Source organism: Amaranthus tricolor, chromosome 10 (genome assembly GCF_026212465.1).
Source record: "Amaranthus tricolor cultivar Red isolate AtriRed21 chromosome 10, ASM2621246v1, whole genome shotgun sequence".
NCBI classification, from domain to species: domain Eukaryota; kingdom Viridiplantae; phylum Streptophyta; class Magnoliopsida; order Caryophyllales; family Amaranthaceae; genus Amaranthus; species Amaranthus tricolor.
This window is the reverse complement of record NC_080056.1, coordinates 3,050,093-3,065,248: the sequence shown is the minus strand read 5'-3', so window position 1 is coordinate 3,065,248 and position 15,156 is coordinate 3,050,093. Positions and strand designations below refer to the sequence as shown.

Below are 15,156 nucleotides of genomic sequence, written 5' to 3'. Positions count from 1 at the left end.
ATTGATTAACCATGAATAATACCAATTTTAAGGGGTGTTTTCCTTGAAAATTCTTAACATGTTAAAAAGCAAGCTATAGGTGATTATAAGATAAAAAAAATTGGTAAATTAGTTAATAAACTAAAGTTGGTATTATTCTAAGAAAATACCTCTAAGTTGGTATTATTCATGGGTAATCATTAGTTGGTATTATTATAGAGAAATTAACAAAAAATTGTATTATTAATGGTAATTTTTTCATTTTTCTATCTATTTGATCTTTTTAATTTTATTTTTTAACTGTCGACTAATCAACAAATATTGCTTGTTGCAGTAAAAACAAAAGGTAAGGAGAAGTTTGATTTTCACCATCTACTTCATATCTTCTCTTTCTTGCAAAATCTCTTATATATCTTGTATGAGACCGTATTATTATGAAATGAATCTATATAATTAATTTATTTTTCTAATTAATCACTTTAAAATTATAAATAATCACTTTAAAACAATAAATATATATTGAGACAATTTAATAGAGATAGTATTACCGTAAAACCATCTCATTTGAAAATTTGTATCTCTCATAACCCCAAATCCAAAATATAAATGGCATTATGATTTATGACTCTTCATCTTCTCCATTTAACCAATATAATATGTAAATACCAATATATTTCAAAATTTCTTTATTGGATGACCAACATGTACCCACATTCCAAGTTCAACCCATCATTGTCTTTTTCTCTTTTGGTAAACTATCCACCAACCTAAGTACCTAACCCATATTATTGTCAATCAACACTATAAAACATCTCACCAAAACCCCGAACACAACTTTGTCACATTCACCATTATATTTCATCTCAACATAATATGGCAAAATCATCCATCATCTCCTCTATTCTTCTCCTTTCTCTTCTCACCCTAACCTTAATACCCAAAACCCATGCATCATTTGCAGAACCCATATCCAAACAAGACCTAGGGATTAAAGCTTTAGATGACAAAAAAACCCAACTGACTTTCTACTTTCACGAGACCCGAAGTGGGTCCAACCCATCGGGTATTCAAATCGCTAAGGCAAAGTCCACGGATCAATCATCAACCAGGTTCGGATCCCTAACCATGATTGATAATGCATTAACCGAGGGCCCTGAACCAACGTCGAAGTTGGTGGGTAGGGCCCAAGGTATGCATGGATCCGTGGACCTAAATGAATCCGCTTTAATGATGGTTATGAATTTGTACTTTTTAGAAGGGGAATATAATGGAAGTACATTAAGTGTCCTAGGGAGGGATTCGCTGAGTGCTAGTACAGGGGAATTACCTGTGGTTGGAGGAACTGGTACCTTCAGATTTGCTAAAGGATATGCTCAGATTAAATCTCAGACGTTCGATTCAAAGACTGGTGATGGGGTTGTACAATTCAATGTGTTTGTAAATCATGCTGATGGTTCATCATCAAGTACTGGTAGTGGTAGCCCATCAGATGGGAAGTCATTAGGGTCTACACCAAGTGATGGTGCACCCTCATCTAGCCAAGCATCTCTCTCTAAATTAGTGTCTTTTACTAGTTTGTTTATGATTCCTCTTTTGTACTTTTTCATTTTTTGAAGGATAATTTTTAGTGCTTTTTTTCCCTTCTATTTTATAAAATTTTTATATATTATTTGCTACTGGTAGTGATCACAATATGTCATAATTATGTGCCAGTATTTCAGAACGAAACGAATGAAGTATTTATATGCGTATGTATTATTGTATACTTGTATGAGGAATATTAGCATGTGATGGAGGATTTTTTTTGTATTATTGAAATTGAACTTTTAATGCATTGTTGAAGTTTTGGCTGGCATTTGTATAAAGTTGTTGAGCCTTTTTAACTAACATAAATTCTTATTTGAGATCGTCTTTAAAAAAGACGTTTTAAACTTGGACCAGCCCATTTTTTAAATTTTAAAAAAAATAACTAAACTTTCTTAATAATGCTTTTTAACTTTCATTTTCAGTTTTCTTTTTTCTCTTTTATGACAAAATTACTCATCTTCCTCTGTCAAACTCTATTTGTGGTTTTCAATCTTCAATTTCGTTTCTCAAATTCTATTATTGTTTATTCTCTATTTATCTTCTTCAATATTTGCAAAACCATCAAAATTATGTATTTATACTTCATCATTTTCGTTTTTAAAGCTTTCATTTTCATTTTTTTGGGTTAATTGTGTTATATATTAGTTGGATTTACAATTTTCTGATTTTTTTAAATTAAGCTTCATCAATGGTGTAAATAGTGATGTTGAATAAGACAACAATGTCTACCGTTTGGGGGGAATTAATAAAAGCAATTGTGGTTATAGCATAATATATAGGAAATTATAATATCATATATTTGGGGTTATCACCATAATATTTTTGGAGTTATAATATAATATAATTGGGGTTATAAAAAAATATATAATTAAGGTTATAACGTAATAGATTTGGGTTTATAACAGTATATATTTATGATATAATACTACAAAATTGATATTATAATAATACAAGCAAATATATTATGTTATAAAACCTCAAATATATTAAGTTTTAATTTCAAATATATTGAGTTATAACCTCAAATATATTACTCTCTCTGTTCCTTTTTGTTTGTCCACTTTAAGAAAGAGAAATTTAAATTAGATTTTTGAAGTATATGTTGAAGATAAAATATATTCATGTGAAATCTTGTTAGATTAGTCTTGATATAAAGTTTTTTATTATATAATTTTTATAATTTTTTAAGATGCATACTTAAAGATAGTAAGACTTAAAATTTGCTAAAAAATGCGTGCAAAAGGTAAAGTGAACAAACAAAAAGGAATGGAGAGAGTATATTATAACCACAAATATATTCTGTTATAACCCCAAATATATAATATTATAACCCCAAATATATTATTTTAACCCCAAATCATAAAAAGTAGCCACAATTGTGTAACACCAGAATTTTCTCCCGTCCTTTACGGTTTTAGTTTCGTTAAGGGGTCGGAAATTCTAGGGTGCCCCTTAACGAAACCAAAACCGTAAAGGATGGGAGAAAATTCGGATGTTACAAATTGTCATCTTCAACATCACTATTTTTCACTATTATTGAAGCTTAATTTTTTTTTAAATGAAAAAAATCTGATTTATTACTAAATGATGTTTTATTTTACTTTGAAATAGGCAGTTAATCAGAAAATTTTTCATCTTCCAAAAAAAGGCAGTTTTCTAAAGAAGGAAAGTGAAATGGGCTCTTAAGAGCCGTATTTAGAAAAGACGGTCTCTCAAGAGAGAGCCTGTTGAACTAAACAGTTATAGCATTGGTCTCCACTTGCCCATTTCGTCCCACGCAACAATAATTATTCTAATCTTATTTATAAACTTATTAATTTTTTTAAAAAAATAATGATCATGACGAGGACTTGTAAATGAAAAGTGATTGGCTTGTCTTGTATAAGATTGTCTCATAATGAGACGAGTTCATATAACCAATCTATTTATTCAATTGATCAATTTAAAATTGTAAGTGATCAGATTAACATATTAAATATATATGGACCAATCACATAAAATTAATCTCACTATAAAACCGTTTCATTTAAGAATTTATGTCTATAATTAATTTTCGAAACTTTTTATAAATAATGTAGTTGGTGGATATTACTATTTATATATACATACATGTAGTACAACATCTAGCTTTGGTGGAGCAGGGCTCACCTTTTAAAATTGTGAGAGTATGAATGGTTTTGAACATGTTTAAGGTATTTGATCAAACATAGTTTTAGGAGGTTTTATTATGAGGTTATACTAATTGTGTATTTTTATTTCCTCTCTTAAGCTAGAATTGGATACACTTTTAGACCTCTCATGATCTTAACCCTCTCCCGATTATTGAAGACATAAAGAATATTAATTTGGTAATTCTTGCGATAGAAAATTATACATACTTTATCAATCTTTTTAAATTTGCTACATTGTAGTAAATAAATAATAATTTTATTAAATATAATATAACAAATTTTCAAAAGAATAAATTAACCGATCTCTTGAGAGACGTCTTTTAATCTTAGTCCATTAAAGCTTAATTAAACTAGAGTATGATAATACACTGATAAAAAATTAGGAATAATATCTTAAAGAAATTATCTCTCATAGGAATTTGTGAGAATAAAAAACTTATATGTAGAAGTAAATAATCAATTTGTAAATTAAAATTTCAAACAATAAATTCATTAATTTGTTGCGTATTCTCCATTTGATTAACATTAGTTGATGCGTCTTTATACCACAAGCCCCACGATTACGTATAATTTTCATTTACATATATTTAATTAATTTAAGAAACTTTATTGTAGTCTCCTAAAAAGCACAAAAATCAACTACTAACACTATTATTAGAAAATTCAACCAAAGACTAACAACTAACAAGCTTAGAGAATTGAATACTTCACCAAAATAGACTTACGTTTCAAACCAAGGTTCAATGATTTGCTGCCAAACTTTCTAAAACTTGTATTGTACTCCCTCCGTTCTTTTTTTATCTTCCACTTTGGATTTTTCACACATATTAAGGAAGATAGAATCTTTGGATTGTGGTGGGTATTATTTTAATTAAATAGTAGTGTAAAACAATGATTGTATTGGAAGTATGAGGTTGTAGTGGGTATTATTTTAATTAAATAGTAGTGTGAAGTAATGATTGTATTGAAAGTATGAGAGAAAAAATTATTATAAATAAAAGAAAAGGGGTACATTAAAAGAAAAGGGGGGGTTTTAAGGGGTAAAAGTGGGATAAAAAATTTCTAAAAATAGAAAGTATTCTAAAGTGGAAGAACTTTTGAAACTACCCGTTATAGTAATGTGGAAAATCAAAAAAGAACGGAGGGAGTATTAACTTTCTAGAACCCAACAAACATTTAAGTCCGAGTCTATCTATTATAATCAGAATTAAAACTTAGTTAGAAACATGGTTATTAATATAAAATTATGCAACATAGCAAGGAAAATTGATATATAAATTAATTCAACAACTACACATGTAGACATAACTGTGCAGTCTACCTTAATTTAGTATTTGGTCGAAGACTAAAAAATTCAAAAATTAACTAAGAGCCTTTTAATATTTTGGTACCTAAAAATAAGTAACTAAAGGAAAAAAAGTAATGTATATTAAGACGCTTAAAATAAAAACCTGATTATATTTTAAAGGGTTCTATATATCAAACACATCGATGTCTATTATTCTAAATTTGTCAATGGCGGAGTCATTAACTCAATATTATACACAAGTCAAAATCGGGGGAAAGACTCGCGTACATATCAAATATCATACGGACCCGTGCCCGTCCAAAAAAAGCGCACACTCAAATTATTAAACAAGATAGGTTCTGAGACTCAATTTGCCAATGTCATGTACAATAATTGTCAATTTCCTCTTTAACTTTGATTCTCCACCACTAGCTCACCAACCCACCTAAAACAAACTATTCAACATCAATTCTACGTATCACATTCATACATACTATATGCATAAACCTTAAATATATCATACAAACCTCATTAATCTCTCAAAAAAAACCCAAAAATGGCACAAAAAATGTTAAAAATTTCCTATAATCTCCTCATAATCTCCATAATTATCCTTACATCTACACCCAAATCACAAGCCATTTTTGCAAGAACAACCACAAAAGCCCAACAACAACCCCAAAACCTAACCCATATCCAATTCTACTTCCATGACTATGTCTCAGGCCCAAACCCAACAGCTATAAGGATTGCCCAAGCTAAATCGACCGACCAATCGTCGAGCTCGTTCGGGGCGCTGGTCATGATCGACGATCCATTGACGGAAGGTCCGGGGAATGACTCAAAGATCATAGGTTATGCCCAAGGAATGTATGCATTTGCTGATCAACAACAATTTGCACTTATGATGACTATGAATTTGGTGTTTATAGAAGGGGATTATAATGGAAGTAGTTTGAGTGTTATGGGAAGGAATCCTGTTATGGAAAGTGTTAGGGAATTTGGGGTTATCGGTGGGAGTGGTGTGTTTAGATTTGCTAGTGGGTATGCTCAAGCTAAGACTATTACTATGATGGATCCTAATGGGGCTACTATTGTTGAGTATAATGTTTATGTTTCTCATTAATTTTTGTTTTATTATAATTTATAAATGATGTTTATTTAGCATTTAGTTTTGTTTGATTTGATGAAGATTTCATTGTTTTGTTTGAAGTGTTTATGGTTGTTGGTTAGGTAAGTATACTTTGATTTGGTAGAATTATTTGGTTATTTCTATATTTCTACTCCATTAAGTAATTATCGGCTCTGATACTAATTTAGTTTAGTAGTTGTGTATTTTTTCTTTTATTTTTATAATAAAGATTTAATTTTCAACACTCAAAAGGAAGATCGTTTTATACCCCTCATTTCAACTGATAAATATAACGTTATGTGCTACATCTATATTTCTTGTCTAAAGGGTTCTCATAAAAATGTGAGAGAGTATGATAAATGTGTAATATATTGTGAGGCTTTAACTATCACTTTAAGCTTTTCATAAATTATGAGTACATATTGATATTTAATTAAGAACACATGTTTAACAAACTACACATCCTCTCTTAAGAGACCGTCTTTTGTAAAGACGAACCCATATCTCTCTTTTAAATTTCTTTTTTTTCAAAAAAAAAAAACCTGCTAATTTCTTCTTCTTCAAAAAAAAAAACTATTGGTTTCTTCCCACGCGTGCATGTTATGTTTAGGAATATGAAAAGTCTAATTATTAACTGCCTCTTTCCCGCACTAACTTATCCCTCGAAAATGAAAAAATCAGTTATTCATACGACAATGGAAGATTTAATGCTTGAATTCGATTGTAGTTTTTTTTTTAATTAAGCTTCATCAATGGTGGAGAACATTAATGTTGAAGAAAACAACAATATCTACAGTTGGGGAAAGGTAATAAAAGCAATTGTGGTTCTTCTGATTTTTTTTTTAAATTAAGTTTTATCAACGGTGGAAAACAGTGATGTTGAAGAAGACAACAATAGCTAATTTTTAGAGAAGGGTAATAAAAGCAATTGTGGTTATAAATCCATATGTTTGGAGATATAACAAAATATAATTGATGTTATAACTGTGAACATTTGAGATAGGTTGATGTAGTTGAAAGTATAAGATTGTGTATTATTATACCAACTGTGTAATTTAATAATATCAACGTTGTAGTATTATAATCCCAACTATATGGTATTATATTATAATACCAATTTTATAAAATTATAAATCCAACTACTGTAATTTGACAATGATATCAAAGAAAAATGTAAATCATTATAACTCTAATTATATACTATTATAATACCAATTACGTAATTTTATAATACAAATTTTGTCCTATTTAAATAACAATAGTCAAATATATCAACTTATTAATTTAATACTAAAGAAGTATTGAACTACAAACACTAAAGGGTGTTAAAATATACATTAAAACTCGTATATATATTCTTGTCAAAACTACAATTTAAACCAAAGGCTTCATGATCTTGAGCAATCCTTCAAATCCAATATCTCTAACATCCTCGATTTGTCTGGGAGTTAGCTTCACAACCTCTTTTCCATTGGTGAGAAATAAATAAAGTTTGCAGTTTGTGTATATGTTCTTGCCAACACTATAATAAACAAATTGCAAATTTATCAGATAATCATATGTATAAAAAATGTATAATTAAGGGATGTAAAAAAAGGATCAAGAGATTTATGTTATGACTCCAAATATATTATGTTATAACCCCAATTATATTAAGTTATAACTCCAAATATATTAAGTCATAACCCCAAATATATTATGTTATAACCACAAATATATTATGTTATAACTCTATATATATTAAGTTAAAACTCTAAATATATGTCACTATAACCCCAAATATATTATATTATAACTCCAAATTATACTATGTTTACAATCTAACATTAAAATGAGGTAATACATAACTCCAATTATTTTGGTTATATCCCCAAATATATGAACTTGTAACCATAATTGCTTTTATTACCTTTCTCAAAAAGCAGTCATTGTTGTCTTTTTTAACATCACTGTTTTCTACCATTTATAAAGCTTAGTTTCTAAAAAAAAATCAGAAGAACCATAATTGCTTTTATTACCTTCCCCCAAACAGTAGACACTATTGTCGTCTTCACATTATTGTTTTCCACCATTAATGAAGCTTAATATAAAAAAAAATTAGAAAATAGTAATTCCAACTAATACATAACACAATTAACCCCAAAAAAATAAAAATGGAAGCTTTAATGGAACCATAAAATCAGAATATTATGATTCCACCTTTGAGAGAAGAATGAATACATACCTTTGATGGAAGCGCAACTGTTGAAGACTAAAATCAGAGGATGAAAGGAACGAGTTTGAGAAGCCTTGAACATGACAATGGAACCGTAAGAAACCGTTAATGGAAGTTTAAAAGGGAAGTAGTTTTAGAGATCAAGTTTGAGATTGAAAGTTATGTCATAGAGTAAGAAACTGTAAATGGAAGTTGAAAGGTTATTTAGAGTGATATGAAATCCGCGTGTTTTGAGAATCAGTTTTGTTATATTTTTTTTAAAATTTAAACTTTGGGCTGACCCAAAATTAAGGAGTTTTTTGTAGAGACGGTCTCAAATAATGATTTGTGAACAAACTAAGTGATAATAGATAGTAGTGCAAAAATATATTTGGGTATATTGGAATATGCAGAATATGATGATAATGATAAGTAGTACAAATAAATATCAAAAAAGATATACTGGATCTGATGAAGAGTAGTAAAAAATATATCGAGTTCGGATATATTGGTTTTTTGTAATGTCTTTTAAAATTGGCCCTTTATTATATCAAAAGATAAAGTTTTTTCCACTTCAAGAAAAATAATTCAAGATCAAATGTATTGTAATATTATATTCTAAAATTACTTCAGTTATAAAAAAAGTTTACAAACAAATCGTTTAAAAGTGTTGCTTAGAACCGAATCTGAATAGCACCAATTAATATTTGAGACCTCTTATTTCTAGGGCCTAGCCGGTTGGCTATCTGAAATGGGCTCAAAACCGGCTGGTTATCTGAAATGGGCTCAAAACCGGCCAGGTGATGAAGATGACTAGTACAAAAATATATGTTGAAGCTTATTATTATGCAGGGTAAACCTCAATAACTGATCTTGGGCCTAAGATGGGTAGAATATTGAAGTCATTGAAACCAGCATTGATAAAGATTTATTTCCATTGTTCTACAGTTCTTTGTTTTGCATCGAAGACAGACATCATTTGCATATCAATGAGAAGTTGGGATTGATAGTAATGTTGGTTGCCATTTGGAATTCCCATCACTATTTCTATTATTAGCAACTTGCCCCCTTTTTCTTTGCTTGGAATTGCCTCTTTGCATCGCTCAAGTTTTTTTTATGCATTCATCAACACTCCAATTATGCAACACCCACTACAAAAGAGACATAAAGTTATTTTTACAATAGGTGAGTTTATGATACTAATATAAGGTGAACTGAACACTTATTTTACGTAAGTGGTGAATTAAGTTGATTGGCTTATTGGGATTTGGGCCCACTACGCTAAGACCACAAAAATAACTATGTCAGATTTTTAATCTAAAAAGATTGGTGTCGGCTATATGAATTAATATATCAGTTTCAATGGTCATTTACATATGTTTGTCTTCTCTATTTATTTTGATTTTCTACCATATTAGTTTGTAAGTCGGATCTAACCAGTTTTAGACCTATATCAATTTATTAGTTTGTAAGTCAGATCTAACCAATTTTAAACCTATATCAATTTATGTTTTGTGAATTCAAATTTAGACTTAAGTCTGTAAAATTTAAACTTTAAAAGTTTTGGATCTAGATCTAAACTCGTTGGGTGTGATAGATCTAGAGCCCTAAACATGTTTCAATCTAATTGTTTACACTACTATTTTAAGGTCTAATTAAGTGTAAAAATTATCTATAGGTCAAATAATAAATATCTAAAATGGATCCAAATAAATACAAAATAATTATAAAATTGCATATGACTTAATTCATGAGTCTGGTTTAAGGCAGTTAAAGCGGGTCTAGACTTAAATATCCTTCTGTAAAGTTTAAAAGTTTTGAATCTAAATCTAAACTCGTTGGTTGTGATGGGTCTAGGGCCCTAAACATGTTTTAATCTAATTGTTTCCACTTCACTATTTTTACGATTTTAAGGTCTAATTAAGTGTAAATTAATCTATAGGTTAAATAATAAATATCTAAAATGAATTCAAACAAATACAAAATAATTATAAAATTGCATATAACTTGATTCATGAGTCTAATTTAAGACAATTAAAGCGAGTCTAGACCTAAATATGTTACATCTAGTCTAGACCCTTTTTCTAGATTCAAACTCAAATTTTTTTATTTTTTTTAATTTGAACCCAAATTCAAATTTATTATATCTCAAAAAATTATACCAAAACCCCAAAATTAAAGTCGATTACGAGGATTCAAAAACTCAAAAACAATACTTACCTTGAGTAAAACAACTTGAGCATGTGGAATGTCCAGAAACATAAGTCAAGTTCCCACCATTTCCTTGTAACATACCAACAACATGTGGTAAATCAAACACCATAACATTCAACTTAGGATATGCTTCAAAAATTGCCTTAGCCATAGTCCCATCACCCTCACCAACATCAACCAAAGATTCACGGGGGTTGGAAATTTTGCTTCCATCCATTTGGTGAACTAAAGCTTATATTTGTTGAGCTTGATTTTTGGCAAGACTTTATAACCTTGATTCTTACCAAGTACTAGATTGAGAGATGTTTGACAAACGATTGATAACTAATAACTGATAGCTGATAATTAATAACTAATTGAAATAATAAACTTGACTAGTTAATCTTAACAAGATTATGATTTTCTTTACCTCAGTTTCGCCACATTTTTTCATTATATATTAAATTTAACCATATCACAAACTATTAATTCTAATCCACACAAATAATATTTTTTTTTATCCTTTCACACATTTTGTTCTACTTTTCAAACCTCACTCTTAAAAATAACTCTACTAATTATTAACCTTTTATAAACCATGTAGGACACATGGAGTACTAACATCTACTAAAAATGACGGGAATGTTTCCATCACAAATATGGTAAAATCTTTATGCTTTTATATTCCTTTAATAAGCTATCATTTGCTATTTTCGATGTTATATTCATTGTTCTAATCAAGAATGTATTTCAATAATATCATAATTTTAGAACAAAAATAATTTATTTATTCCTACTTTAATATTTTAATAATGCATTTGGTCTCTATATATCTTTCACTAATTTCATTTTAACATTTTTATATTATTTTTCATCGCCACGTGTTTTATACTAACTTATATAAAACATTTTTTTTAGTTATGGTCCCCATATTTTTTCGACTTATTTATTTTAATATTTTTTTAATGTTTATAATTCTTATTGTTACTTTATCAAATTTATCGTTCAATAAAATAATATATTTCCTATTTAGTTCTCATAAACATGTTTTGTGAAAAATTCATAAAAACATATTAAAAAATTTAAACATTTTATACATTATGTCCTTTTTTTTTAATCTTTATATTTATATGCTTGTGGTGTAGTGTGGACAATTCAACCACTCAAATAATACGAAGGTCTGAAGCTTTGTTGTCCACATCTCATAGGCTATTTGGAGATAGTTGGGTGGCTCTCTTAATCAGATAATATTCCCTCCGCCACGTGGAGAAGCTTATTAAGCAGGGCTATTCTCTTAATCAGATATTAGGATCGTGATTCTAATAAGTATGATAGGAATGTTGGTTGCCATTTGGGATTCCATCACTATTTCTATTGTTAGCATTAAAAAATTATGCTGACCATAATTTGCAAAAAAATTATTTATGTAAAGTTAATGGAAAACATATTAAAATTATAAGCAATATAAAAATGTTAAAATAAAATGAATAGAATGTATGTGGGACCATAAGTATAAATAAAATATTAAAATTAGAATGAATAAGATTAATTATGTTCAAAATTTATCATATAAATAGGTTAATTATTTAGGACAATAAATAGAACGATCTAAAATAATAAATATTAATTATTTAAAAATAAAAAAGTATTTAACCAATAAATAAGCCAAAAGTCAAATCCAACCAAAAGTCATTTACCGACTCTTATTAATACAAAATGTATACAAGGATGATGATATTTACCGTCCTTATGACTGTACATAAAAATTAAAAACTTCTCTTAATCATCAATAATTTTAACTTTTCAAGAGAATCTAATATAAAAATTGGAAAATAATTGATATTTATATATAATTATTTGAACTTACCAAGCAAAAATAAATGTTAAAATAATAAAGTATAATTAAATTCTTATGTTTTAAAGCAAAAATAATACTCTCTCCAATTCTTTTTAGTTGTCTCATTTACTTTTTATCACTATTCATCAATTTCTTTTAATTCGCATTTCATTCTTAATCTATAAGTTAAAATATAGTCAAGTAGGTTCTTTATTTATTCGTCTCAATGCAAGAATTATTAATATCAACTTTTCATAATTTTTAATTAATTAAGCATAATTAGAGATATTAAAAGACAAATGTTACCTCGACAAGTATGAAAAAGTAAATGGGACAACTTAAAAGAATTGAAGGGAGTATTAATGAAACAATTATAAAAACGTCTTTGTTAAAAATTACTATTTTAATAGTAAAACGAGTTTGTCATTTTTAAAAAAAAAAAATTACTACGATTTTTAGAACCATTAATTTGACATTTATATGTATAATTGTTAGGTTCTTTTGGTAGAAGCACTTTTTTTGGTTGGATTAGTGAAGTAGATCTTTGATTTTAGGTGGATTACAAAGTGTTGAGAAGAATTTGTTCAAAGGTAACCCACACACTATTCTATTTAAGTATTAATTGAATGTTTTAAAGTAGTATAGTAATTGTGGATTCGATTTGGGTCTTTGATCCAAATTTAAGTATCAACTTAAATTTAAGATGAGTATATGAATTCAATTAGTAATTGGGTTGTTTTTGGTGTTGATTAGTATTGGTTGATTGGGTTCTTTGGTTTCTAGTATAAAATTTAGTATTTTGGATATTGACAGAAAATGAGCGTTCTGTTTTGGCCATTTTCGGGTCAGTTGTGATTGTTTTTGGGTTTTAGTGTCTTCATAAGATTTGTAGAGCTCCGAGTCGCGGTCGCGTGGGCACTTGAATCACCACAAAATGAGTTCATATGAGGGAGTTATGTCCAAAATACTAATAGGCCGTCATAAAAACCAACAATTGTATAGCTCTGAGTCATGGTCGCGTAGCCACTTGAATCACCTTTATACGAGTTCGTATGAGAAAGTTATCACCAAAATACTAACAGGTGTCCTGAAATGGTATTCTTTTAATCAAATGTCTAAGGTTGTTTATTGGGTATTTGGGATCAATTTATGGTTATTATTCTTTTTTTTATTGATTGGTATTGTTGAGTTATGGTCCTTAATTGATTACTATGGGTGTTGGTACAAGTATTAAATTTGGGAATATAAGTATCAATTGGGTATTTGATTAGTTGATATTATTTGGATAACATATAAGTTGGATATTGTGATTTAAGATTGGTGTAAAATTAGTTAAACTCCATTAATAGTAACTCAAGTTCTTATATGTTGATGATTGATGATGAATTGATTTATATTTTAAGTAATGATTGTTGATTTCAAAGAAAACTAAGTGAATTCTTTTTTTTTTTTATAATAAAATATTCGACATTGAAAAATGTCCGTTTTTGGGAATTGACAACGGATATTTATATCCGGATTATTGTGAAATTCTATAGCTTGATAATAGGTAATGGCTATTTGGATCGGTCTCGAGCCCCTGATCCCATTTTGTTCTTGCGAGAACTGTATTTTCGGTGATTACGATCACCCGTGTTGTCAAGATTTAGATCAAGCCTACTTCCTGACGGTCCATATATTCCCACATTTTTCAAGTGTTGTTATTTCATTGTTTTAATATGAGATTTGAATAAATACGTTTGGTATATAAAGTTTTGTTTGTTTCGCAAATGAAATCATATGTTTCATTTGTCGTATTGTTTCGCTATTGACTTGTAAAGTAATAGCCGTATTTTGATTTTCGCTATTAACTTGTAAAGTTATAGCCATATTTTGATGCACTATGAACCAAAGGTTCTTAGTCGTATTTACGTTGATACTAAACGGTCTTTTACAAGAGTTTGGGTTTTGATAAAATAATCTTTTATAAAGAGTTACCAATTGAGCAAATAAAGAATTTAATTGAAGATATCTGTTAACGACTTGTAAATAAAATATAGTAGTTTGTTGAATTACTCAATAATTTAATTTTCGACAGTCTTTGATGGGGCCTATCCTTTACGAGGATAAATCCATTTTTAGGTTAAATTTGTGGTGGAAAGGATGCCTACATGTATTATGTGTTTCGGACGAGGCGAGGACGACTTCCTTTGGAAATACATTTTATAAATTAGATATTTGTATAATTAAATTGTAATGATTTTATAATGTTTTGTAAATAATCACTTAATTATGTAAAAAGTTTTAAATACTCTGATATTGGTTTACTGCGACTATCGAGATACAGGTTGGAATCAGCCCAGACTTCTATAAGTCTTCCGCTATGCTTTGTAGACAATATTATTATATTGTTTACGTTGGTTTGAATTGTTTCAATTAAATTACATAATAAAATACAAAATTATTTTTATATCATTTTCCTTAAAAAAAAAGAGAAAATTTCACATGGTAGTATCGAACTTTCATGAAACGCGAGTGGTAACATTTTTGTAAGATTTTTCAACATGATAGCATCTAGTTTATGCACTATCTAATTGCCGTAACATTTTCCGTTTAATTCTTGTCAATTTCTATTTAATTCACCATTTTGACTTTTTACCCTTATTAAACGTTGGTTGTTTTTATAATTAGCTCTAAATTATTTTTATGCTCTCAAATGTTTAATTCACCATTTTGATGTTTGATTCACCATTTAATTCATCAACGCTCTTAAATATTATAACAATTTTGTTTTCA

The 15,156-nt window shown here is 28.5% G+C and overlaps 2 protein-coding genes and 1 pseudogene across 2 annotated transcripts; 2 read left to right on the top strand and 1 right to left on the bottom strand.

Moving 5' to 3' along the window:
• Nucleotides 1-634: 634 nt before the first annotated feature.
• On the top strand, nucleotides 635-1,848 carry LOC130825098 (dirigent protein 23-like). Its single transcript, XM_057690140.1, has one exon. The coding sequence runs from the start codon at nucleotides 853-855 to the stop codon at nucleotides 1,591-1,593; it is 741 nt and encodes a 246-aa protein (XP_057546123.1). The 5' UTR covers nucleotides 635-852; the 3' UTR covers nucleotides 1,594-1,848.
• A 3,528-nt stretch (nucleotides 1,849-5,376) lies between these two features.
• Nucleotides 5,377-6,787, top strand: LOC130825097 (dirigent protein 11-like). Its single transcript, XM_057690139.1, has one exon. The coding sequence runs from the start codon at nucleotides 5,582-5,584 to the stop codon at nucleotides 6,149-6,151; it is 570 nt and encodes a 189-aa protein (XP_057546122.1). The 5' UTR covers nucleotides 5,377-5,581; the 3' UTR covers nucleotides 6,152-6,787.
• Nucleotides 6,788-7,353: 566 nt separating this feature from the next.
• LOC130825096 (trans-resveratrol di-O-methyltransferase-like) lies at nucleotides 7,354-11,225 on the bottom strand (annotated as a pseudogene).
• Between the last annotated feature and the right edge of the window lie 3,931 nt (nucleotides 11,226-15,156).

Coding starts and splice junctions, on each gene's coding strand:
- LOC130825097 (XM_057690139.1), top strand. CDS start 5,582: ATGGCACAAAAAATGTTAAAAATTTCCTATAATCTCCTCATAATCTCC.
- LOC130825098 (XM_057690140.1), top strand. CDS start 853: ATGGCAAAATCATCCATCATCTCCTCTATTCTTCTCCTTTCTCTTCTC.